The 25,573-nt window shown below is 44.5% G+C and overlaps 1 protein-coding gene across 9 annotated transcripts in view; it reads right to left on the bottom strand.

Annotated features, from left to right (window-relative positions):
* Positions 1 to 25,573, bottom strand: part of JARID2 (jumonji and AT-rich interaction domain containing 2) — a 240,623-nt gene that overhangs the window by 97,328 nt on the left and 117,722 nt on the right. The window contains exon 1 of one of the 9 annotated variants that reach the window (XM_061195748.1): positions 6,507 to 6,574. The exons of the other annotated variants lie outside the window; for them this stretch is intronic. Coding sequence (XP_061051731.1) covers positions 6,507 to 6,573 — 67 coding nt within the window. The 5' untranslated portion in view covers position 6,574. Of the gene's footprint in view, positions 1 to 6,506; positions 6,575 to 25,573 lie in introns of those variants that run through there. 9 annotated transcript variants of the gene reach the window in all.

The raw sequence follows: 25,573 nt of genomic DNA, 5'->3' as shown, positions 1-25,573 counted from the left end.
TAAAATAAAAGTGTACTCTTGGCTGAATTCAAATTTTTCAATAGTATGTAAGGACTTAAAGGAGAATAAAGCAAGAAAAGAGGAAGGAAATATAACTTCATTTTTTAACACCCACCATATGCCAGGGCACTGGGGATACAGGCATAATCCAACAAAGCCTAAATTTTAGTAGTGAGAGGAGATACTCCTGTGTGTATCAGTTAGCAGTACGTACAAAGAAGAAACCTTGCACTTGCAGGGCAAGCAATAGGGGAGGGCAGTGAATATGAATCACTGGAGCCAGCAAGCAAACCTGCAACAGCAAAACGAGGAGAGCAAAGCTGGTATGTGCAATACACCTAAAAAACAAAAACCAAAACAGTGGTGGTGCTAGTGACAGTGAAGGAGGAAGAGGAGGAAGAAGAGGTGGTTGTTTGAAGCTGTGTTTGAAACAAGGCGGAAACAGAAGGACCACCAGGTGCTGCTCGGTGAATCTGAGGAAGAAGCACTTGCTGTCCCCTTTGGTACATACATAACAAGATCTCAAGTATCTCCTGAGGGAGCAAGCAGCTAATGAGTGAATGAGTGAGTAAGTGAAGGAATGAGTTAGCAGAGAAAAGTTAAGCTCTTCAATGACGGCTATACCCTTGTCCTTCTGACAAAAAGAACCTCTGTAGACTGTAAAGAGTAGTGACCCTCAAACTTACGCCCTGGGCATAACCCCAGTGTGTCCTCTTCTAACAAATTTCCAGATGATGCTGGTTCTGCTTTGGCTGGTCTAGGGACCACATCTTGAGATCCACTATTGCAGGGGGAAGCCAAGATTCAAGCCAGTAAGAGATCTAGTTGCCCTAAGACACTATAAAGCTCTGGGCAAGTGTGCACTAGATCTCAGGAAACCAATTATGTTTGTACAATCTATCATAATACAACTCACGGTAAGGCACCCAAATCCAAAGTTCACTCACAGTAAGGCACCCAAAACCAAAGTTCTGCTGGGGCATTCTTCCACCTTGGATCATTAATTTTGTGAAAGGAAAGAAGGCTGCTTACAAAACTTATCACAAAGCTATCAGAGCCTGCTAATGACAAATACAGTTAAAAAGTAACGCATGATGGAAAAAAAGTGTTCATATCTAAGAGGCATCAGTCTAGAAACAAGGATATAATGTTTCTTTTCTCCAAAGGAAAAAAAAAAAAAAAAAAATCAACTGCCCAAGCACAAATTCAGGGAAACTGGGTTATCAAGTTTTACATGAAAAGGGGGAATTTTAATTGACTGTATGTGAGCTCAATGTCAGGCAAAAGGATTAGAATGCTCTGAAACACTAAGGCGTGACTGAGCCCCATTAAAAGGAATCTAATTGCTGAGTCCATAGTCCCAAGCCCTCATCAGACTAATATCCTCAAAGAACACCAAAGATTCCTCTATTCCAAGGACTAACAATGTCTGTTACCTGAACTAGGAGACAGATGGGTTGTCCTTCACTTTCCAGATCAGGAAAAAGGAGCCCACACAAAGGGGCTGCTTGCCTGTTCTGTGAACTAGGAGACCTCAGCTCTTTCCAGCCTTTCGGGGGGGGGGGGGGGGGGGGGCACGAATGACTTGTTCTGCGTATAACTGACTGTTTCAATTTGAGTACCCCCGTCCTGACATCAGCACAGAGAAAATGTACATTTATTTTTAGTTAGACAGTCTCCATGGTTGGATAAACCTGGGCTTTTTTTCTTTTCAGCACACCGCCCACCCCCTTATTCACATCTCCAGTGGACTGGCTACCCTATTTCATTTTGAATGTTTTCATCCAACTCGTACCACCTGCCCAGTCCAGAAAAGCCAGGTCAGCAAGATGGAACACGACGCCACAGGGCAGAAGAGCCGTTATCAGACCATCAGACAAGCCAATGAGTACTGCCTTTCCTTTCCCCTATGGAACAAAGCCCTGCCACCAATCTTTTACATTATTTTTAGTCAATGAGAAATAATCAAACGGCATCCTCTCCTCCAAACACACCAACTGGCTTTATCCCACCCTCGCCCAACCCCACCATCAACACAAACCTTTGTCGGGGGGAGGAGGTTAAACAGAGGAGACGCGATGGCCCAAAGACCACCTCCCCACACGAGCGTTCGTTCTCCTCTATTAATATTCAGTAGGTTGAACTTAAATTAAACCACATCTATTGTCTTTCACAAGAGCAATAAATATGAGCTGAAAATTCCAAATCACTGCGGTAAAGGCAGCCCTCGGCGAGTCTCCGTCAGCTGATGGGGCGGCGTGCCACAGGCCACCACAAGGGCAGTGCCCGTGCTCACGAGCTGAGAACCCCAGGGAAACAAAATTCAGGAGCTCTGGACCCTCATCTCCCAAATGAGCAAGCAACGAAAAGGCTTTCAAGGCAACACACCCGAACCGGTTCTTCCTAAGCCTGGAACGGCAGCAGCAAAGAGGAAGGAGCAGTCCTGTTCTGGGGGCTGGAGATGTACATGAACATCTCCCCCTGGCCTTAACGTAACGGGGGCTGGGAAATTTAAAACACAAATGAGGCCAAAGATTCCGTCAGCTAAGTGATGATGAGAGCTACAGATTTCAGAACAGAAATGTGCACAGAGAAGGAAATTCTTTCCTAACATCTGAAAAGGGGGACTAGAATGGGCAGTGCTTACAATTTTGTTTTAGACACAAAGAAGTTTCGCCAGTCCTCCCATCAGCTACACGTACGTGATGGAATACAAAACTGAAGGAAAATCTAATGCCCTTATTTCACAAAAGAAGGGTTAAAGAGAAAGGAAAACAAGGAGACCTCTGAAGCTGTTCCCGAGCTTCCAAAACATCTGGAGCACACCAAACGTATTAGCATATTAGGGAGAGTCAGTGTATTTGGCTTTGTTGTAGAAGAGATGCACAAAAGGTAATTCTGTATTATAGAGCCAATGCCCGTCTGTCACCCTGTCACTGCGAGACAAGGTATCACATTACATATTAAACAGTCAAGCATCCAAAGAGAGCTTTCATTTGCGGTAGCAGCAGCGTGTGTGTGTGTGTGTGTGTGTGTGTGTGTGTGTGTGTGTTGGAGGATGGCGGTGGCTGGCTGCTGCACTTTGAGTTGAGAGAAAAATTATAAACGCAGCCCCTTGGTGGAGGTAGGACCCTCTCTGAGGTATTCAGAATGTCAAGTTTGCTGCCACTACTAGTGGGAAATAAAGCCTATTTTCACTCAAATTTTGAAAGAAAAATTGGATTGTTTGCTTTTTGCGTGTGGATGCCAGGGAAACTCTGGCTCGGGCCAGCTTCACAGGGTCAACATGAATATGTAGTTTAAACCCAATTGTACACACTCGGGTCAGCAGCTGAGCTTCTGGATCGATCCCAGGGTCCAGGGAAGGGGGTGAGCAGTGCAGAAGGGTCCGCAGAGCTAAGCCCAGGCCGGTCCACTGACACCCTCTCCATCTCAAAACGCTGAGGTGGCTGAGAACAAATAACGGTCGTGAGGCATGATGTCACTGCCACACTCATGGTCAACGAAGCACAAATGAGCGTGGTTTAATACCTCAGCTTATGGAAAATAATTATCCCTTTCCCTAAGGAGAATGGCCCCTGACAGACTAGGGCTCCCCTTTGTCTGCTCTCAAATCAGCTGTGCAGATTTCTCACTCCAGCCAAGAAAACGGGGTCCAAACATAGCCCCAACAAACCCTCAAAGGAGCCCTCAAGACACAAGGGCAACACAGGTTTTTGTTAGTTTAACACCCAGAAAGTAGATAGTAGATAGACAGACAGACAGACAATCCCCTAGAAGCCTTTCACCACCACCAGACTTTTTCCCCACAAAACCTTCTTGGGTAATCTAAACCTTCTTTTGCACGCTCGATTTTTTGAGAACAGATGTTAGAAAAAAATCTGACGCAGTGATAATAACATGGAAAAGTTGGGCCACTGGGCAGGCAAGGAAAATGTCTGACCTCATCCTTTCCTCCTATTTCAGAATCACGCAAATGACTAAATTCAAGAGACACGAGCAGGAAAAGAGACAAACAGAACCCTAGCCCAGGAAGCATTTCCTCACCTCGCGGCACAAAGGAACAAGCCAGCAGACAGGTCACAAGTACACACAGGGAGAGGGACCAGATCGCTGCTCTTACTAAACCCCAAATGGGTCAGCACCAACAAGAGACAAAAGACCTCTCCTCCCCACGTCCTGACCAGGAGTTACACAAGGAGAGAAAACATTCCTCATGGAGAGGCTCCAACAACGACAAGCAAAGAGCCACAGCGGAACTTCACTGGATACAAAATCCCTCCATGGGAAGGATCCATAATCTCTAGGAAAGATTTCTGGATGGGCCCAGAAGCTACTGAAACTCTGATGATGACAACAGTGAGCAAAATGTGCTGTGCATTTTAGCACAACTCCTCTACTTCTTTGGGGCAAAGGCACTACTTCCTCCCTATACTCTCCCGCATCCTCCCATTCTTTATCCTTAACATGATTTTTATTACGATCAGAACAGATACAGTATCTTGAGCAGTAATGATTACTGAAATATAAGCACCCACATTGCTCTACAATGAGAAGCTCTACCTGCATCCAATTATCCTAAGCCTTCTATCCCACGTCATACCTCCTCTAGGTCCGTGCCCCATCCCAATACCTTATGCTGGCAAACCAGTCAACCTAATTATGACTGTCCATCAAAAGCACGAATCTTGGAATCCCCTAAAACATGAAACTCAAGTCTCTATCAGCTAAGTAAAAGTATTTGCTGGACAGGTGGCCCAGTTCCGAGCCGCCCAGAGGTCAAAAACTGCTTTCCACATACAGAAGTGATTAAAGTTGACGTTGTGCTTAGGCTGGTGTGGAAATGAGCTGCAGAACAATGGACCACTTACTGCGGAGCCCGGGAACTTAGAGGCAGACACAGTGGACGGGAACCCTAAACATTTTTAGAGAAATTCCTTTCGATAGACAAACAAGACCAGCGTGTCCAAAGTCTTCTGTTCAGATAAGCTGACATGCCAAAATCTGGTTTTATAAAGCATGGAATTTGTGCTTCTCAAGGGGACATTTTCCATATGCGGTGCATGTTCCCAGATAGTGACATTCTACCTGTAAATAATTAAAGTGTGTGTGTGTGTGTGGTTGTGTGTGAGTGTAGGTGTGTGAGTGTGTGTGTATGGAAGGAGGGAGAGGGGGAGAGAGAGAGAGAGAGTTATCTTTAAAGCTTCATATTACATTTACCCCACCAAAAGTGAGTTACCAAAAGAAACCGGTTCTCCAGTATTAGCAAGTCTCTACAAAGTTAAACAAAGCTGGCTTTAACGCAAATCAACAAATCCCATAAAGTTATTAGTTTGTGCACAAGTCGGTAATGATAAATGGGCACAACTCCAAACACTTTGTGTCCTAACATCATAATTCACAGAGAAGTAAACAGCCACATCCTTACCCCCAGAAACCTCTCTGGCTGCCTTTATTCCCTAAAGCCCATAAAATGGACCGCATGCAAGTCCTAAACTGTTTTGTTCATAAGTTTCCCAGTGCACTCAGTACCTCCCCCTCACATACAGACAAGTCAACTACACACCCACTTCTCAGATGAATATAGTAAAGGATTAAGTGGGCTATTCAAAGTCCAAAAGAAAAAAAAAACAACCTGCTGGCAGCAAGCAAGCTCAGAGAGGCCTACAGCCTCCCAAAGCTGCCTTCGTTCCAGTGCTGAAATCTAAAGGAAACAGTACAGAAAGCAGAACTCCAGGAACGCGGCCACAGAATCTGCAAAGATTTGAGGCACCTAAAATTGATGGCTGCTAAAACTCACCTGTGTCTCTATTTAGTAATACAAACATGGATCAATGCACAAAATATGGGAGCAGAAATGAGAGCACTCAAAGTTCAAAGCTTTAAGGTCTAACCTAGAATCACTCGGTCTCTGCTGACATGCCTCAGTTTCCTCCATCTTTCAAGGAAAGAAGAGGTGGAGAAGGAAAGTATGACAGGAAATGAAAACCATGCATGCTGTTTATAAAGGAAACCAAAGCTATGGTGAGGATGAACTAGTTAACTTTAATGAAACATTTATTTTTAAATGCTGGGAAATGATCACATAAATTGGCAATAAAATAAAGGGACCAGCCATAGCTGGATGGTGTTCAATCTCCAGAGAAAGGTCTAAACTCGTACAAGCCTGACTAAAACTGAAGATTTGGCCAAAATGGTCAACAGAGCTCAATGCTTTAAGAGCGACATTAATTCTCTCTTGTAAATTTCCACAGTACCTTTGCAGGAGCCACCATTGCCCCTAGGGAGGATACCAAAGCTGAAAGAATATTAATATTAGGCAAATCGCAACACTTTTTACATTCTCTCTCTCTCTCTATATATATATGGCACCTTACCATCCATAATGGATTTCATGAGGACCCCAATAGGGAAACCCACAAAAGGCCTATTTCTCCAACAAAAGCCACAGCAGCCTGAAACAAATCTACAGCTATTTGATTTTTATTTTATTTATAGGAACAGACCTTCTATCCCAGGTTCCTCAAGATAAGCCACCAAAAACTGCACCTGACAGACCCGTGGAGCAGCCATCCTCAGAGCCGGATCATTGCAGAGAGACAGAGAGGAAGAAGGACAGAGGAAGGGAGGAGGGAGGGAGGGAGGGAGAGCGCAGCGAGGCAGGCTCCAGAGCACTTGTCAACAATCCTCCCCTGTACGTAATGAGCAGGCGGCAGCGCAGATTCCGGCAGTGCAGATTCCACGCGGCGGGCGAGCGGCGCAGGGGCCTGGGGGAGGGGAGGCGTCAGGGAGAGGAGGTTATTTACGTGGCTGGGAGGGAATCTAGCACCAAAGAGGAGGGGGGGTCTGGGGCTTTTTTCCTTCCTGATAAATTAGAATGAGAAAAAGGAAAGAAAAGATGGACTTGCTTTTCATCCTGCAATTTCCTCAACCTGCAATGCAGACAAATCCTTATTTTAGAATTTCTGACATGGGGTGTGGGCCGGCGGCGTGCCACTTTGGATGGGAGCAGTTTGATTGTCTGCACTTGTGTGTGCCCAGTGTGCCAGACTGCCCCCCTCATGCACACACTCCCCCCAGCCCGGCAGCGGGGTCCATGGCACATTTTCAATGGCATCCCTTCTTAATATCATAATCTGTGTCATTCGGCACTTGCCTTTTATTTATTTCTATTTGTTTTTTTGGCTGGGAAACCTGGGCAGCTCTCCAGACAGACTGCAGAAATCTCTTTCCACATGCTCCTCCTCCAGCCCACCCGCCCCCTCCCTCCCACTCCTGCTACCAGGGTGCTTCATCACTTCTGTGATGACTGGCGTGGGCCACCGCTGCCCTCCCCGCCACCAGCGCATGGACACCCCTCCCCCAGACACATAAATTCATCTAATCTAATAAAACAGAAGCTGTTTTCCCTCGTTGCTTCTTGAGGATCTTTTACAAAACGGGCTCTGTGGCCTGGCAGCTGCCGAGAGGGGTGAAAAAGGCAAGATTCCAGCGGGGCTGGCCAGCTCCCTGGCCTCAGATAACTGGAGCGCGCATCTCCTTTCATACGTCATAAGCTTTTTGATTGTTAAAGTCAATTCTCCTGAAGCTTTCGAACTTCAGCTGGCAATTATAATGTCCAAAACACATGCTCTGAACACCAGCCCACATTCTCCTCTATATGCCTCTCCAGAGGGGAAAAAAGATGGTGGCAACACCCTCAGAGAACCCACATGGTATTGAAAGCTTCACTCACAGACTCATCCAAGGGAACTGGGGAAAGAATGCCCCCTTACTCTTACTTTTAGCTTGTTGTCGTTGTTATTTAACTATTGAATGAGCCCCTTCTGGGCTTTACACAGGTGAAGTTATTTAGAATTCAAAAAACCCTGATAGCAGACCTGTCCGCTTCACAGGGCCAGTGACTACTCTGTCCACTATGGTTGGTTCCTGTTTCCTAAATGACCATGGCATCTCCAGCTGCCTCACTTTCAAACAAAAAATATCAGGAGGCAGGTGATGGTCTTCCCTAACCTCTACTTGATTTCCACCACTCTAAAACCAAAATATAGGTAGGGCCTTAAGAGATAATCTAGTACAATCCTTCACTTTACAGATGAGTAAACGAAGGCTTATTCAGGTCTGGTTCTTAACCAAGATCACTCACTGTATTATTTCCTTATAAGTTCTCAACAAGCAGAAGGCCATCTATGAACCTGAGGTCTCTGGGGACAGAGGTAAGCTAACACACTAGAACAATGTCATGGCACAAATCGCGGTAGGATACACGGTTGGAAAAGCCTCTCCAATCATTACATGCCCAGTGTGAGCCCAGAACAGACCCTCATTCAGTTCTCTCCAGTGCAATATATTCTTATTATGGTGAACAACTGTTTGGCATGTGTCCCACTGCAGCATAAGTCATACACAGTCAATTAAAGGACATTTAAGGGATGACTATTTGGCTTCTCCCTCTTCTTTCTACTGGGACTTGTCTTTAAGTGCCTTCACTAATCAAAAGCACCCAAAAGGGAGAACTGGAAAGAGGGTATGAGACAGATATTTGGATGTATGGTAATCCTGAGAAAAGGTTAGTAAGGAACTGCAAACCATAAGACATAAACAACCAGCCAGAAATGAAGCTTGAGGGTCACGAATGGGATACTGGTCATCCTTAACATCTCCACCTCTGACCAATCCGACACAGCCATGGCAATAAGGGCTCTGTGCTCTTTCCATATCTCTATTCTCCCTGGCTTCACTGCTGCTTCCTCTTCCCATCAACTAAAAAAGTAACAAGGTGTTTAAATTCAAAAAGATAAGGCATAACAGGATGTTGGCCCCAGGCTGCTCTTACTTCCAAAACCATCATCAGCATGTGACCATGCACTCAGTATTCCCTAAAAGCTTAGCGTCAACTCTGGCCTGTGCTCTGCTGCTGGATCAGGAAGGGGAACTGGAAAACTCTTGCCTGTGAACTTCTGTAGGTTTTGGACTGTTTAGATAAAATGTCGGTTTACCAAAGAGGGAACGTATCTTCGGCACCAGACAGACTAAAAGCACCAGCACCCTCTGGGAGACACACACCACCACCGAGAACCAGGTTCAGTTTAAGAACAGCAACACAACTTTCAATATTTAAATTCTGGAAAGAGGGGAGGGTAGAAAAGGAGACTGGCAAGGACTGTTTCTTGTTCAAAGATAATATGACTGACAGCATCACCAGCTAAGTTTCAACATCCAAAGATCAGAGCAAGTCTCAATTCTTAAATGAAGTCAAGACTCCCCAAATACTAGCAACTCCATCTACCCCCATTTTATTTAATTTTTAATAATATAAAGAATATCTGCAAACCCAATCACTAAAACATTATCTATTGTGCTTCCCCCCCCCACCTCATTTCATTATTTTTTAGGTTACAGCACAAATATGCATGCCGAAATAGTATATTATCTTACTGTGCTTGACCATGAGCTTCACAAAAAGACTATCACACTGTGTTCAGTCTTAGAAGAGTTTTTTTTCCCCCAACTCAACATTAGGTTATTACTAAGATCCAACCATGATTTTGCTTATACTGTGTCCAGTCATTTTCACTATTATTTATCATACTCCATTGTATGGATATTCCACAATTTATTTTGATTCTCTTGTTCGTCTAAAGTTTTGCCTATTTGTTGCTATCATGAACCATGCTGCAAACATCCTTCTGCTTGTCCCCTGGAAAGCATGCACTAGAGTTTCTCTGGGATACATACCTAGGAGTGGAATTACTAGAAATCCTTGGATACATGAATACTCAAATTTATAAGTTAGTGGCAAACTGGTTTCAGGAGTCAGTGTTTGCTAGTGCACCAGCAAGGTATCACTGAATCTCCAAATGTTTAAATATAAGGACCTCTTATTACTCAAGACTCCAGAGTACAAGTCACTCCAATTGCTACTTCAGAACAGAACAGAATTTCAGAAAGGATGTCCTATCCAAAGAAATGCTCTGCAGCCAGCCAGGTACATGGCCATCATCCACCTAATTATCACCTCAACACCAGGACATCTAAGGACCTATTCTGCTGCTACGAGCTTTAGAATCAAAGACCCACCTACGTGCACTACCATGTCATTACCTCCGAGCTGGGCCAACTCCAGCAGCCCACCAGCTGCATTCAGCATTTTGCTCGCCTTAATCAAATTTAGATATCTAATAGTACCCTGTGCTGATTAATTAAAGAACCTGCTGCCTCAGAAGAATTAAGACCTTGTTTTATTCATGTATCCAATCAAGGAAGTCAGCCCATGTTGAGGGCTGGGATCCACCTCGTAAAGGAAAGACGAGCCTGTCAGAGCTAGAGCAAATCCTGGAGTACTTCTTACCACCCAAGATCAGCCTCTAAAAGCTCTCCAGTTCCCTGCTACCTATACAAGCTACTGCATACAAAGGAGGCACCTTAACATGTGAGTTAAGTGCTATGAACAGCAATTTACCAAAAATACTTAAAAAGGAGGGACAGGGTAGAGTGGGTTGCCCTGTGTGAGAGAAAGGCATAAAAGGTTGTGGAGTCTAGGAAGTCGAGGAAATAGAGGATTTTAATGAGTGCACCGCATGAGCTATGTGCTCAAAGATATTTCTCTGTTATTTGGGCTGAATTACATGGTATACTGATCATACCACCTAAATTACGATTTTTGAAAACAAGCCAATATGATCCACTGTGCTAATATTTGACTTCCAAAAATACAGAACCGTCATACTAATAATAAATATTACTTGTTAAAATTGTATGTATTTAAATAAAAGTTAAGACACTGGCAATATACCAAGCAGAATTAAGTACATACAGAGTCTGGCTTGAACCCTTTCCAAGAGGGCTTGGTAATTCCTGAAGCGCCAACAGCACTCAACTGTATAATGCATGTGGCTGGCCCTAGAGCCAATGTGACTTCAAGGCCACAGTGTTCAATTATACAATAATACCAATAATTACAAGAACACAGAAGGGAGATCTGGGCTGGGTGACTGTGTATTAACTAGTGAAACAAACTTGGTTGCTATGGATTTAGTCACTAATACCAATGAAATGGCACTACAATTAAACCAGGAAGTTCAAATTAATAAGCTATCGGAAAAAATGTTCCATCAGATTTTTTTAATTTAAAAAAAGAAAAAACTGGTTTATTTGGTAAGCATCTAAGCCACTAAGAACCTTAGTGGTTCACAGCACACATATTGTAATTTGGACAAGGTTGCCTGCTTCTAATCCTAGTTTTACTCCCCGTGAACTGTTCGAACTTAAGGAGAATCACTGAAAGCTCTCTGTGTCTCTGTGTCAGTTTCCTTATCTGTTAAATAGGCATAAGGACAACGGTGGTTTTAAGACATTAACGTAATTATACATATGTTGGGACTTCGCTGGTGGCGCAGTGGTTAAGAATCCACCTGCCAATGCAGGGGACATGGGTTCGAGCCCTGGTCCAGGGAGATCCCACATGCCGCGGAGCAACTAAGCCCATGCGCCACAACTACTGAGCCTGCGCTCTAGAGCCCATGAGCCACAACTAGTGAGTCCGCGTGCCACAACTACTGAAGCCCATGTGCCTAGAGCCCATGCTCTGAAACAAGAGAAGCCACCACAATGAGAAGCCTGCACACCACAACAAAGAGTAGCCCCCGCTAGCCACAGCTAGAGAAAAGCCCATGTGCAGCAACGAAGACCCAACGCAGCCACAAAAAAAAAAAAAAAAAAAGTAATTATACGTATGTTAAAGTACCAATGGCACATGATGAGTGCTTTATGAAGGGCTACCTATATGCCTTAATAAAACTTTGGTGCTAATGAAATACAATTTTTTGTTTAACATATACTTTTAATTATTTGATTGTAAAAACAAACAGAAGATAATATATACTTTAGCTTTGAATATATGTTTTAAATGATTCAGATAATGGATTTCAAAAGGTAAACAGAGAAATGATGCCAAGTTAAAGAAGATTATCAACACTGTGATTTTGAAAATGAATCGCAATAATATTAAGTAAAATTCAACAAGAATCACAACATGGCCTTGTTACCTACTTCAGAATAAAGAATAATGGAAAACTATGTTTGAAAAGTACTAAAACCAACAGCAGACTCAGGTCACAACTGAAGAGTAGTTGATCCCCTTTTCAAATCTAACTTTGACAAAGCCTATAGTCTCATACACTGCAAGTATGGTAAAAGATTGATAAACGGATGACAATTTTTTGAAGTCTTTACTTCAGCAATTTCACTTCTAGAAAGTAGTACTAAGAAAGTAAACGGAGAAACAAGAATTTATGTGCAAGGATTTCGACACAGTTCGTCTTTATTATTTTGTTGCTCCTTTTACTGGTTTAAATTCTATCTTTACTTAAAAAGAGAGCGAGAGAGAGAGAGACAGAGGTCTCCTACATCAGCTTTCTGAGCCATGCAATAGACTGGATATCAGTGCTTTAGTTTTCAAACCTGGCAACACCCCAAATAGTCCATGAAGGCGCTGGGGTAAGCTGGCTTGAGGGCATGTATGGCAAATGACAGGTTCTCAGCATTCCTTGAACTCTCAAGCCTTAGCACCTCTGCATACGCCATTCCCTCTTGTGGAATACTCTCTCCTCTGTCTGCCCAGAAAGCTCCTGCTCCTCCTCCTGGTCAGCCTTTAGTGACATACACCACCTGCTCTGCAGGTGCTATTCAATCTCTAATACCTGATTGTCAGGGTACTGACCAAGAGGATTTAGTCTTGCTCATCTTAATAACCCTCGAAACCTAGCATAAGCCTAGAGAAAGTGGTTGAGGCCTAATAAATGCTGTCAAACGCATAAGTTGTTTCTTGAGGCCATCTCAGGGCCTTCATAAGCCTGAAGCGCTCCTATTACCTTGGGGGGACCTCATTCTACAACTTACCAAGCTTTCAAAGGCATCCCCCACCCCTGCTTTCTTCCTAGAGAGAAGAATGTTTCAAATAATTATCTCTTTGTGTTTAAAAGTATTTTGCTAGGAATGCCTCGTGTAATTTATAATACACTGATTTCCTGGCATTCACCTATCAAAATTAGGAATTATTGAGAAACAACCTTCAAGTTTTCAGGTGAAATAAAATTAGAGCTCTCATAAATTTAACACTTACTAACCTTCACATTATATTGTTTTATACATATTTAACCCCTAAATGATTTTTTTTAAAAGAAATGGAGCCAATAATTTATTTCTACATGTAAAGCTGTTCTGTGTCTTCCTCAAAGTTTTACCTTTTATACCCTGCTAATTTTGATAAACTCATTTTGTTACTAACAATTTTAAATAAAAACCAAAACTAACTATAATCCTATCTTTTTTATAAGGTGAAATTACATCAATCACTATTAACAATTTTGTGTATATTCTTCATAGTATGTTCCTTAAAAGTATCATGTACCATACTAAAGACTAATGCTAAACATGGAACACAATTTTTTAACATTACACATGATTTTAAAAAATCACATTTTCAAACACTTAGTGACATGAGGAAAGACTGACAATGTAACTTAAACTGTAGAAATTCCACTGCATAAAACAATTACGTTGTGCTTAAAAAATATAAATGTACAGAAAGTAGACCAGAGAAAATAAAACTAGTAATAAAAACTGGTATTCTCCCCAGCAGAATCTTCATAATTTTCTGAAACTTCCAAATTTTCCACAATTAAAATGAATTTCTTTAAATACAAAGCCAAAAGGAAATCTTAAAAATTATTTAAATGGTATCAGAGGAAAATAGGTGTGTTGCCGTCATAGAAGCAGCACCTGAACGCAAAAGAAGTAATTAATGAAAAAAAAGCAGCGATTTTAAACATTACTTATGTGGCGCTAATAAAAAAACCTGGATAAGGTACGTGAGAACAGTAGACAATTTCTGGAGCCAGTGATACACTGCTATATGGAAGTCAAGGATAATATGAACATTGTGACATTAATACCATGGGCAACAGTATTCTGAAATTGCCCAAAACACTAAAAGGCATTTGAAACAAATATTAATATTGCTTCACTTTGTCAGGACTTTCTATATAACATACCAAGAGAATGTTTCTGAAATTGACTACACTGGCTATCTAAAAAGACTTCCAGCCAAAAACAACAACAACAAAAGATAGAGCATGAGGATAAAAGAGAAGAATTTCACCACTATGCTCATCCTGTCTCTATAACTGCATGGTCTAATTCTGTAGACTCTAGTTACATGCGGCTTTTAAAATTAACTAGGGCTTCCCTGGTGGCGCAGTGGTTGAGAACCCGTCTGCCAATGCAGGGGACACGGGTTCGAGCCCTGGTCTGGGAGGATCCCACATGCTGCGGAGCAACTGGGCCCGTGAGCCACAACTACTGAGCCTGCACGTCTGAAGCCTGTGCTCCGCAACAAGAGAGGCCACGATAGTGAGAGGCCCGCGCACCGCGATGAAGAGTGGCCCCCGCTCGCCGCAACTAGAGAAAGCCCTCGCACAGAAACGAAGACCCAACACAGCCAAAAATAAATAAATAAATAAAAATTTTTTAAAATAAATAAAATTAACTAAAACTAGCCAGACCAGCTAGGTCTCAAGGACTCAGGAGTCACAACTGACTAGTGGCTACCGTACAGGACCACGCAGGCACGAACATTTCCATCATCGCAGAGAGCCCTCTCCTGACCAGCGCTGATCTATAGAATTTTCATGGCTTTAGTCTCAAGACCCAGCAGCAGCCCCTGTGTCTGTGTGCTGTCCTCTGCTAGGAGTTAAGACCCAGTACACAGGGCAAGTCAGACAGACCGAACTTCTTTTCCGGCGGCAGGGTGAAAGGACAGGAGGGGTGAACAGAGCAGGAGCTGATAAATCCCCTCCAATGCAGCACAGATGGCTCGCAGTGTAATTGGTCTAGCTCTTACAGGAAGGGAGAAGGGAAAACAGAGGTTGGAACCATTCAAAAGCTACAAGCTTATTCAGAAAATGAAGAACTGTAGAAAAACTTTCTCTGTGCCAAGCAATTACACCAAAGGGGCATTTTTATCACAAACAGTTTTAGGTGATCCTGTTGTAGCTTGAGGGTGAAAGGTCAGCAAGCATCAACGAACAAAGTGCCACATGAAACTGTTCTGAGTTAGGTTTGCATCTTGCTACCCTCGAGGCTATAGGCACTGAGAGGTGTAAACCCGCAAACAGAGGACTCTGGGCTTGCTGCCTCTGTTCCTATACATGCAGGAGACCTCCAGAGAGAAACCATCACCCTGCATTCCTGTGTGCAGGGAGAGGCGTGGGTGGGGAAGGATGCACACACCATAGGCACCTTTCCTCTAGGTTACCTCCCATCCACTCCCCTCCAAGTTCTGCAAAAGTCTCCAAATGTTTCCCGACCCAACAGTACACAGGGCATTGAGCGAGCTGGAAGAACATGAGCCTGCCATAAACACATCCTGTCATCACTCATCACTAAAACAGAACCAAGTGAGACAAGGGATGGCCAGAGTTTTATTTTACTTAAGGAGGAAACCAGTGAAGGGATGATTGCTCACAGTGATACCCAGTTACTGGTAGAACTAGAATGACAGGACAATGTCAGTGCATATTACAACACATCAATTTTTTGATGCATCCAATATTGCTTTAAATGGCTGGAATCCAGGAATTTGGGGCTAATATAATTTGACAGATTGCAGTGTGAATGGTTACATCACATAGCCTCTATCACCTCTAAAAGGCTGCTGAAAATACATAGGCCCCAAGAATTTTCTTTCCTTGACCCTGACCTAAAGTTTAGTCGCCATTCTGATGTACTCCAAAGTCATTCTCCCTCCGCCTGCCTTAGGCCTACGCCCTCCAGCCAGCTGGCACAGATCCATCCTCTTTCGTGTACCAAGTGCCAGCTCAGAAACCATCCTCTCGGGCTCCTCAGAGACTACAGAATCCAGCGCTCTGTGCCCAGGGAGGGGTGCCCCACCCATACAAACCAAACTCTCACTATTCCTACAGGGCAGGTTTCCCAACACATCTGAGGAATGACCTGCTGGGGAAAACTAAACAGGGGTCGCTTCCTTTGAGCTTGGTCAGGGTTTCTGCTCTCCAAGTCCTAGGGTGACGTCGAATTACAGGATGCTGGCACCCAAACCCAGGGAAGAAAACAAACCGATTTTAATACAGTCCCTTAAGTATGCTGTTATATGACACAGCTACAGCTTTTATGAGAAGTGGTTAGGTAATGTATACCTAGAACCTCAATAACAACTGCCCTTTGAATGCTTCTTTTCTGCCAGGTACTAAGGACTTTAAATAAGTCATCCCATTAATCACCTCTGAGAAAGAAATTATTCCTCCACTTACAGAGCTGGGGAACAACGAGCAGGAGAGCCAAGCAGAATGGCCAAATCAGGTCTGTTAGTTCTGTTCACCCTTGGTGGGACTGTGCGCCATCCTTTCACGGATGACAGCATCGTCCTCTCTGCCAATTTCCACGAGAAAAGTTGGAGGGCTTTGGCCTCCTGGCCCAGGGCTGGCAGGAGGAGGAATGCCCAGCAGTTCTCTCCAGGAAGCCTCTCGATCATGTGCATTCACGGCTCCAGGGCCCTGAGCTCAGGCCAGTGCAACTGAGCCTGCCTCCAGTTCCAGAGTCCACCCGGGAAGGCGTAATTCCGGTTCACACAGATGCCTTCTCGCTGGGGATATACAACATGCGGACGTTCTGAGCTCGCTCTGCCCACCACCCGCCAAAAAAAACCAGTCAGTTCCTCAGACAGAAAGCACTCTTGACCTTGATTCTGCTTCACAAAAGGGCTAAGACACTGGAGGAGAATGTGTGACAAGTCAGCCCGCGGTGGTGGCCGGTATCCTTCCTTCCACTACCAAGAGTAGCCACTTGATGGCAATCTTAACCTATTCCCTTGGAATTCTTCCATAAAGGGAGACCCCAGGAGAGGGGAGGCACCAAGAGTGGGCTGGCTGACCCTGTGGACACTGCTGGAGACAGCATCTTTGCAGGACCTGCGTCTGCAGCGGCAGGAGTGTCCAAGGTGGAGGAAGAAACTAAGCCACCATTCTCCCTTGGGTTACTCGTCACATCACAGACTCCTGTGAGGGCCTAGGCAGAAGTGATTATACAGGCTCTGCAGTCAGACAACTCGGGAAGATGGATATCTCTCAGGCCCCGCGGCACGTTCACATCGGGCTTTCCATCAACAGACTGAAGTGCGAGGCAGACAGATGGTAACAAACAGGCTAATAAATCAACGGCAAGCTCCCGCCTCTTATCTCAGCACCTTGTCCCCTGAAACCACAGAAAAAAAGCCAATAATGAAAAAAGGCAACTTTCCTTAAAAGGTGTAACACTTGTTGAATAAAGCAGCCCAGCACTTTCCTTCTTATTTAAATTGTAAAAGAGAAGGAAAAAACAACAAAAAAAGCTATTTGCATCTTCTGCAGAAAAGGCTCTCCAGAAAAAAAAAATAGAAACACACTGTAAATTGCATTCACTAGACACTTCTATTTTCAGTGGCAGGAAGATAAACATCAAAATGTGGGGAGAAGGGGGAAGGAAACGGGGCTGTTATCAGGAACCAGTTGGCTCTCTCAGCTTGGATGATGACGTGCCCCCCCCCAAACACACCCACACCCCCACACACACCCCCACACACACACACACTTTGACCTGGCCCTGTGCTTCCTAACGCTTGGCTTCTCGATTTATAAGGAGGGTTCAGGCGGAGAGTGAAGAGTGTGCCAATATATTCCTCTGAGGGATTCAGAAAGTGCCAGCTGAGAGGCTTCCAGCTCACCCTTTACAACTGTAACGCTTTCCAACCGAGTCGACTGGAAAGGCCCTTTTCAAACAGTACTGGTTGTCTGAAGTCAGGTCAAGGACTGAGTGAGACGGGATAAAGCCACTAGGGTAGAGGTTAGGCAATTTGCAGTGCAGATCCCACTAGAAATTAGCAGGCCCCCTGCATGCCAAAATGGAATATTCTGCAATATTTCCACTGGCATGTCACCCGCCCTGATGGTGTCTGAAGAGGATTCATCAACCGTCTAGAGGGTAGGATGCAACTTTCAAAACACGGATTCAATGAGTCCCTTTCACGAATACCCCAATCGTATGGGAAGGAAGGAGAATGTCAGAAATAACAGTTACATGTTTCCGACGTGGAGACCTTGAGCTGCCTTCACGCATCAGAAGGCAGAGCCATGAAAAGCTGGAAGGAAACTGCCACTTCAGACAGCACCACAAGCTGGCCTGCGAGTCTCAAGCCCAGATGGCGTCCCCTGTCATCAAGACCAGGTGCCAAGCGTGACCAGGATGCCCACCTACCTGCCAAAGGGAAGTGCAGACCTGGTTAAGGAATAACCCAGAAGACAAGGGCAGGGCAGCCGGGAAGAGGCCCTGTGTGCACAAAGAGCTGACTCGTTACATCCAAGGTGTGAATGAGCCAAGAGCACCAGCGACAGGTCAGCGAATGGTGCAAAGAGAGGGGACCTGGGTCCCAGGACGTCGGGAACGAGGAGCCCTGAAGCTCTCCCTGGCACATCACAAGGACAGCCTGGCTGACAGGCTGGGCTGACACTGGCCACTCCTGTCCTTGAGAGGCACGGCTAAGGTTATGAAATAGTTCCCATTTCCTTCATTGTCCCCAAACCTCCTGGAACGCGAGACCTGTACTGTTTTACAATCTTTCAGAAAGAAATTATGAGGAAGCCAAATCTGGGACTCTGCAGAAGGACCCTGAAGGCCATGGAGGAAGCTGGAAGGATAGATGAGATCTGGCAGCAGGGAGATTAAGTAACGCATTCTACATGAAGGGATGTGTGGACTGCAGGGCAATTTCCCCAAAGCCTACCCAGTTAATCACTCTTCTGGCTTTAAATATACACAGTAGAAGGCTCAAGTAACAACAGGTTATTTCCAGAAACTAAGATAAAAGGTCTTCTAAATTTGGGGGAATGGGATCTAAGAAATTCACAAGCAAAGCAAAACTGCACTAGTCCATTGTGGTAAATCTGACAGTAATTATAAACTCCATAAATATACGTATCACAGAATTCAAATCGTGAAATGGGTAAGATTTAGAAAACACATGAGGCCTTTCTCCAAGTAGAAGGAGGTGGGTGGCATTATCAGTTACAAGAATGAACACAGATAAATTCCACGCATGGGCAAGCTACTTCTGGCTGAGTGCAGCCCTATCTGGTGAATGCCACAGGGCCTTCCCTTTCCATACAGATTCAGAATTTAAAATAATGGGAAAGCACTGCCCTAAAAATTACATTTACAGCATAATATTCAAGCAAATAAGATGAATTAACGTATAATAAATACAATTCCCTCAACTTCAAATAATCTCATGATTTTTCCCAACTCAAGGCTAGAACCATCCTTCCTAGGCCATCTCAATTGCCAATCCCCTCCCAAACCCTTAGGGCCTAAGAAACACCGTGTGTGCCCTCTCTTAGGGCTCTTGGCCTTGGACAGCTGCTCCCTGTGCATAGGAATCATGTTGCAATCCCCACTGCAGTAAGGGACTTGGGCTAATCCAAGTGGTCTCACAGAACCAACAACTCAATAAATAAATGTCCAAGTTTAATTCTACCCAATTGAGAGGAACAACATCTTCTCTAAGGTCCAACAGCCCTTACAGTTTCCTGACCTACCAGGAAATAGTTAGAGTCTCACAAAAAGAAACATGGTACAAATTAACACAGCAATTAACTGAATCTAAAATTGAAACAAACAGAACTGTCACCATTTCAAATCCCTACCGCATACTGGACTGTTACAGACTTAACGCCCACCAGCCAAATTCTTATGTTGAAACCCTAACACCCAGTGTGACTGTATCTGAAGGCAGAGCTTGGAAAGGTGATGAAGGTTAAATGAGGTTGTAAGGGAGGGGCGCTAATCTGATAGGGTTGGTATCCTTTTAAGAAGGGGAAGAGAAACCAATGGGCGCGCGTGCTCTCTCTCTCTCTCTCTCTCTCTCAGCCAGGAAGCAAGGCCTCACCAAGAACTGAAGTGGCCGGCACCCTGGATCTTGGACCTCCAGCCTCCAGACTATGAGAAATAAAGCTCTATTGTTTAAGCCATCCAGTCTGTGATATTTTCTTATGGCAGCACAAGCTGACTTATATATAGACTTACACCACAGCCACAAGAAAATGGACAGAAATCAGCAATCTCACCACACTGCTGCCTCACGTTTTTGCATCCTCAAGGCCACCAAGCTGATCATGGGGTCCTCACAAGAATCAATCTAACTGAAAGCACACTGTATTAGCAGAGAAGGCACATGACTTACAGATGCCAATTGCCCCTGGGGAAAAAGCCAAGTCTTGAACCCCAGTTCCAGAATGTTCTGAGTTATAACATCAAGGCCGAGTACTCTAAACACGCAGACTGAGAGCAGTGCCGCAAAGGGGGCGGGGCAGGGGTGCCACAAGAGACGCGTGACGTGGAAGAGGATGAGAAATAACTGTTTAAAAGCCCACTTGGTCTGGACTTGCACAACCGCTCAGAATGAAAGCTGTGATGCCGGTTTAGGATGGAGAATCTGGCTCCACGAGTGCCGCCATGAGACGGTGAATGTCATCCTTGAGCACGTCCAACTGTGGGGTCCTTATTCAAGCACTGCTTGAGGCCTCCAAGAGCTGCTTACTGGACACACCTGTGCCTCTGTCTCTGAGGCACTTTCAAGTCTCAACAGACACTCTCTGGCACCTGGTACATTCTGGAGAAATATCCTAAACTCATGTAACATCATAAAAGCTCCTGAAAACAGAGACAGCCATGTTGACAAACCACCAAATGAGCACATACTTTAAAGAAGTCAAATGAACTAGAAGGGGCAGGTGAAAACTTTTCTGGGGTGACGGAAAAGTCCTGTATCAACACTGGAGCTCTGGTCATACGGGTACATGTGCATCTGGCAACTCATGATATTGCACACCTAAGATAAGTGATTTCACAGAGTATAAATTCTTCCTCGATTTATTTAAAAAAAAAAAAAAAGTGGGGCAAGATCTGGATTCAGGAGTCCTGGGTTCAGATCCTGATTTGACCACTTCTTAGCAATGTAGCTTTGAGCATGTTGCTTTCCATCTGAGACCCACTAAACAAACCCGCAAAGTTATGATAGTAATCGTATAATTACCACACTGTTATGAGAATTAAAAGCAGTAACTTTTATTTTCTTAAAAGGACAGTTTTATTTTAAACTACCGATCAATGTATCTTGCACATAGGTAGGCTTTCAACAAATGTAGTTCAGAAAGAAAGGCTAAAAGGGTGACCTAATTCCAAGAATGTTTACGATAATGAGACTTATAAAGACATCACAATTATGAATAAATGTGCACTTTGGTAACAGGGAAAATAGCATGGGCTGTGACCTGGGGCGAGGGGGCTAGAGGGTCAAGGTGTATGCATTTTCAAAATGAAATCTGGAGTAAGAGATGGTACAAACCCCTGAACAGAGAGGAACACATCCACAGTGTAGCAGAGGGGTGCTGGGCGGAGGGGCGGGGACACAGCCGGTGTGCAGGTGACCACACACTCTACAGAGCACCCAGGAGGTGTGCATACAGCAGCAGTTAACATGGATGAAGCTTTTCTCTCCTGGAACTTACAATCTACTGTGGGGCAAGAGCTTATAATAAACAAACAGAATAATACAGTGCCAGGCAGTGAGAGAGTCTATGTCAAAAAATATTACAAGGTAAGGAGCTAAAGGGTAACAGGCAAAGGCACAATTTTTAATAAGATGCCCAAGGAAGAAGTCTCTGGTAACGGCACATTTGACCAGGACCCTGAAATACCGAGAGGGATCAAGTCACACAAGTACCTAAAGGGAGAAGAGTTCTAGACAGAAGCATCGGCAAGCACAAAAATTCTGGGGCAAGAATATACTACTAAGTGCATTTGGAACAGCAGGAAGGCTAGACTAGGTGAGGGAGAGATAGGCAGATAAGACCAGAGAGATGCTGCGGGATCATATCAGTGTCCAGGGTAAGATGCTTGCCTTTCATGCTAAGAGAGACGGGGGGGGGGGGGACGCTGCGGGACACCGCATGTGCTGATTCGCACTTACAAAGGACTGTTCTAGCTGCTGCCTAGAGAGGTAAAAAGGCAGAAGTTGAGGGAGCTTTAGGAGTCTCAGCCCAAGCTAGAGGTGGTGGACTCGTGGCAGCGGTGCAAACTCAGTTTCAGAACATATTGTGAGTTTAGAATAAACAGGTTTTGCAAAATCGGGGCGGGGGTGGGGGGAGTACCAGATAACTCACAGGTTTTGATCAAAGCAACCAGAAGTATGGAACTGGCATTTATTGACAATGGGAAGACGGCAGGGTGGGAGCAGATGGGAGGGAGTGGAGAGACAAGAGTTGGCTTGGTACACCTCAAGTTCATGACACCTATCAAGAAAGCAAAGTGCGGACGGCGGGTAGGCAACTAGAGTTCAGGAGAGAATCATCATGTCAAACGCTGCCGGATGGGCAACTAAAGCTACACTGACTGATAACTGGATTTGGCCATCAAGGTCATTATTAGCCTTGGTAAGTGGCCTGACTCTAGGGGTTCAAAAGAGAATGAGGGGGGAGAGGATATTAACATGAATATAAATAATAGAGGGAAACAGATTGTGTAGACATTTTTTTCCGAGGAATTCTATAAAGTAAAAGAAATGAATAGCAGGAGGGAGATAGATTATCGGAGGGTTTATTTTATGGGAGAAACTAGAACATGTTTTGTTTACTGATGGGAATGATCTAGTAAAGAAGTAAACAAATGACGAAGAAAAGAGGGATACTTTCCAGAGTGGTGTTCTCATAGAGATGAGACAAAGGGATTTTGGTGCCCAAAGGGAGGCACTGACCAGACAGACTCTTAGAGGCGGAAGAGCTTTAAGAAACATCCCAGGACACAGCAGGTTTCCATCCTCTCGGCTTCAACACCTCTCAAAGTCGAGCCATTCTAAGAACACGGGCAGGCAGGAAAACACTGTGGAACTGTCTCGAGCTCAGACATCACATGCATGCCCCCCCGCAGGTGACACTACCTGTGCGGTGTGCCCCTCTTACTACAGGGGTCCAAGCCAGGAGGATGGGGCTGTAATCACAGAGAGTGCACAGAGCTTGCAGAACTGCCAGAGGCGGCAGGCTGAGGCCGCTGGATGGGCAGCGGGCCTCAAGCACAAGTGACAGGAAAGAGGAGCAGAATACATTCACCTCCAGGGGCACCTCCATCCTCAACGCTCCAGGAACTCCTCACACGCAGCCATGCCTCCTGGGAAGCCTGGTGTCTCGCCATCATTTAAATTGGATTTCTGGTTCCAATCAGTCTTCAGCATGATCCATCCCTTCCAGTTAAGCTCATCAGCAAGGTTCAAAATTCCTCATCGGTAAAATGATGAGCCTGGCCTATATACCTCCAGAAGTCCCTTCCAGCTCTAGCCATCCATAATTCTGCGGCCGAAAGGGCTGCAGGCAGGCTCGCCATTCCCTTGGTGCCAAAGCGGTACAACCAGGCTGGCCACTGAAACCTGCCATTTGTCCCTCTGGACTGTGGCATCAACAATCCCGGCCAGTGTCTACTTACTGGTCCTCACCCCTGCCCCGCACACTACCCCGTCCCAGCCTCAGCCCTCGCTCAAGAAGTCCCACAGCTTTCAAGGCCCACAGGAATGCAACTTCTTTACTGAAGCTTTTCCTGGTAGCTCAGCACTGGGCCTTTCACATCACCTGCCTCCCTGCTAGCCTCCTCACATTAAACCGGTCACACACACCTCTGATTTTTAAAGCATTTTGTTATATTTTATTGTGCTTCATTGATACCAAGTCACACATATTTCTCTCTTGTTAGAAAGCATCTCACAATTATCATGGCTTACACTTATAATTGGAAGCATTTTTTCTTTTCTTCCATAAAATAATGCATCACTTAATGACATCTTAGATGAGATGAAATAAGCTATTCTGACTACTCCAAAATTAGCAATTTCAGTTCCGTTTTTATTACTCACAATAGCTCCTACATACTAAGAATTCCATCAAGTACTGATCAGATGGAGCTCTATCTAGAAATTTCCCATCTGCATTACTCAGGGTCATGAAGACTGACGACAGAACACCTACAAGAGAAAGAAATCAAGCCTTCCCAACTCTACCATTATCCAAGATAGATGCAGCTTCATTTTTAAACAAAGAATAAATGTAGGTTGTTTTCAAGAAGTGTATTTGCCCTCACTGCCTTGCTCTTCCATGGAGTGCTGTCAGGGGACGCAGGTGACAAATGTCTCAGGCGCTGGACTGTTAAGAGAAAACTTAACTCATGGCCCAACCTGCAGAGGCCACAAGCACTGACACAGCAGCAGTTCAATCTGGAAAAGCCAATTTCTTCGGCAGGGGGTGGGGGGAGATTGTCTTTCCTGTTGAAGTAGAGACTATCTTGAGAACTGCTGGACATTAGAGCTTCAGGCCAGGAGAAGGCAACCACACGGCCACAGCATTCATTTCAAATATGGCCAAAAATAAACTTCCATTCATCAGACAAGGTGCCCAGGCTCTGATTTTGACTCGAAAGTCACACTTTAATCTCATCCTGTAACCAGTGAATTTGCAGAAGCTGGGCCCATGTTTCATTCCATAGACATCAGTAATCTCAGAGAGATTTTGAAGAGAGTCCAACAAAATTCTACCCTTTTAAAAAAGAAATGGGATGGGGGGGGCGGGGGCAGTTTGCACAGGGGGTCCTATATTTGTACTTCTAGCTTTGATCCTTGGCTACAAATGGACAGTTGTTGCCAGCAAGGCCACTGCCCCTCTCTCACCACCTCATGGAGGTGATTGGCAGCCCTCTGCCAGCTGGCTGGTTCCACAACAATATTAAAAACACAAATCTGTATCCCTAGGTGAAGAAACAGAAAGAAATAATGAATGTATCCGTGTGTAAGGAGGGTGACCAATCAGGAGGAATGCAGTTTTTCGATTTCCTCTGACTATGAATTCAATGACAAGCGCTAATAAAGCCCAGAACCATGGTCACATGAATAAATACTTGTACTGCTCCCCCCTCTTCTGAGGTCTCTTTGCCAATGAAAGATTTCACAGATCTCCTTCAAAAGAAATTGCTATTTGAAAAAAAAAAGTACTCCTACAATTTTGTATTTTTGAAATCCTATCTTTACAGGGGGTTCCAAAACTACTTCTATTTATTTAAGTGGTGGTTATTATAAGCAAGGGAGAAAGCCAGGGTTTAAATCCTGGCTCTGCCCCATACTAGTAGTGTAAGCAAATTGCTAATCCGCCCTAGTGCAGTTTCCTATATTTCTAGAAAATGGTTGGTTTCGAAAGTTAAATGAGCAAAATACAGGTGAAGTGCTAGAACAATAACTGGCAAAAAGCAAGCGCTCAATATAGGTTCCAGCTATCACAACTACTGTAAAATTCTAAGAAAAAACAATCAAGCTTCCCTTAAATCTAGTCAAGATGCTTTAGCTGGCCACAGGGTTTGCTGGATCTCAGATGAAACTTATAGGAAGCAAATGAAATTCAAATACAGCTAATAGCTCCCCTCTCTTACTGTGTAA

The sequence above is a fragment of the Eubalaena glacialis genome, chromosome 7, assembly GCF_028564815.1.
Source record: "Eubalaena glacialis isolate mEubGla1 chromosome 7, mEubGla1.1.hap2.+ XY, whole genome shotgun sequence".
Lineage (NCBI taxonomy): Eukaryota > Metazoa > Chordata > Mammalia > Artiodactyla > Balaenidae > Eubalaena > Eubalaena glacialis.
The sequence above is the reverse complement of the archived record's forward strand: the minus strand, read 5'-3'. Positions and strand labels throughout refer to the sequence as shown.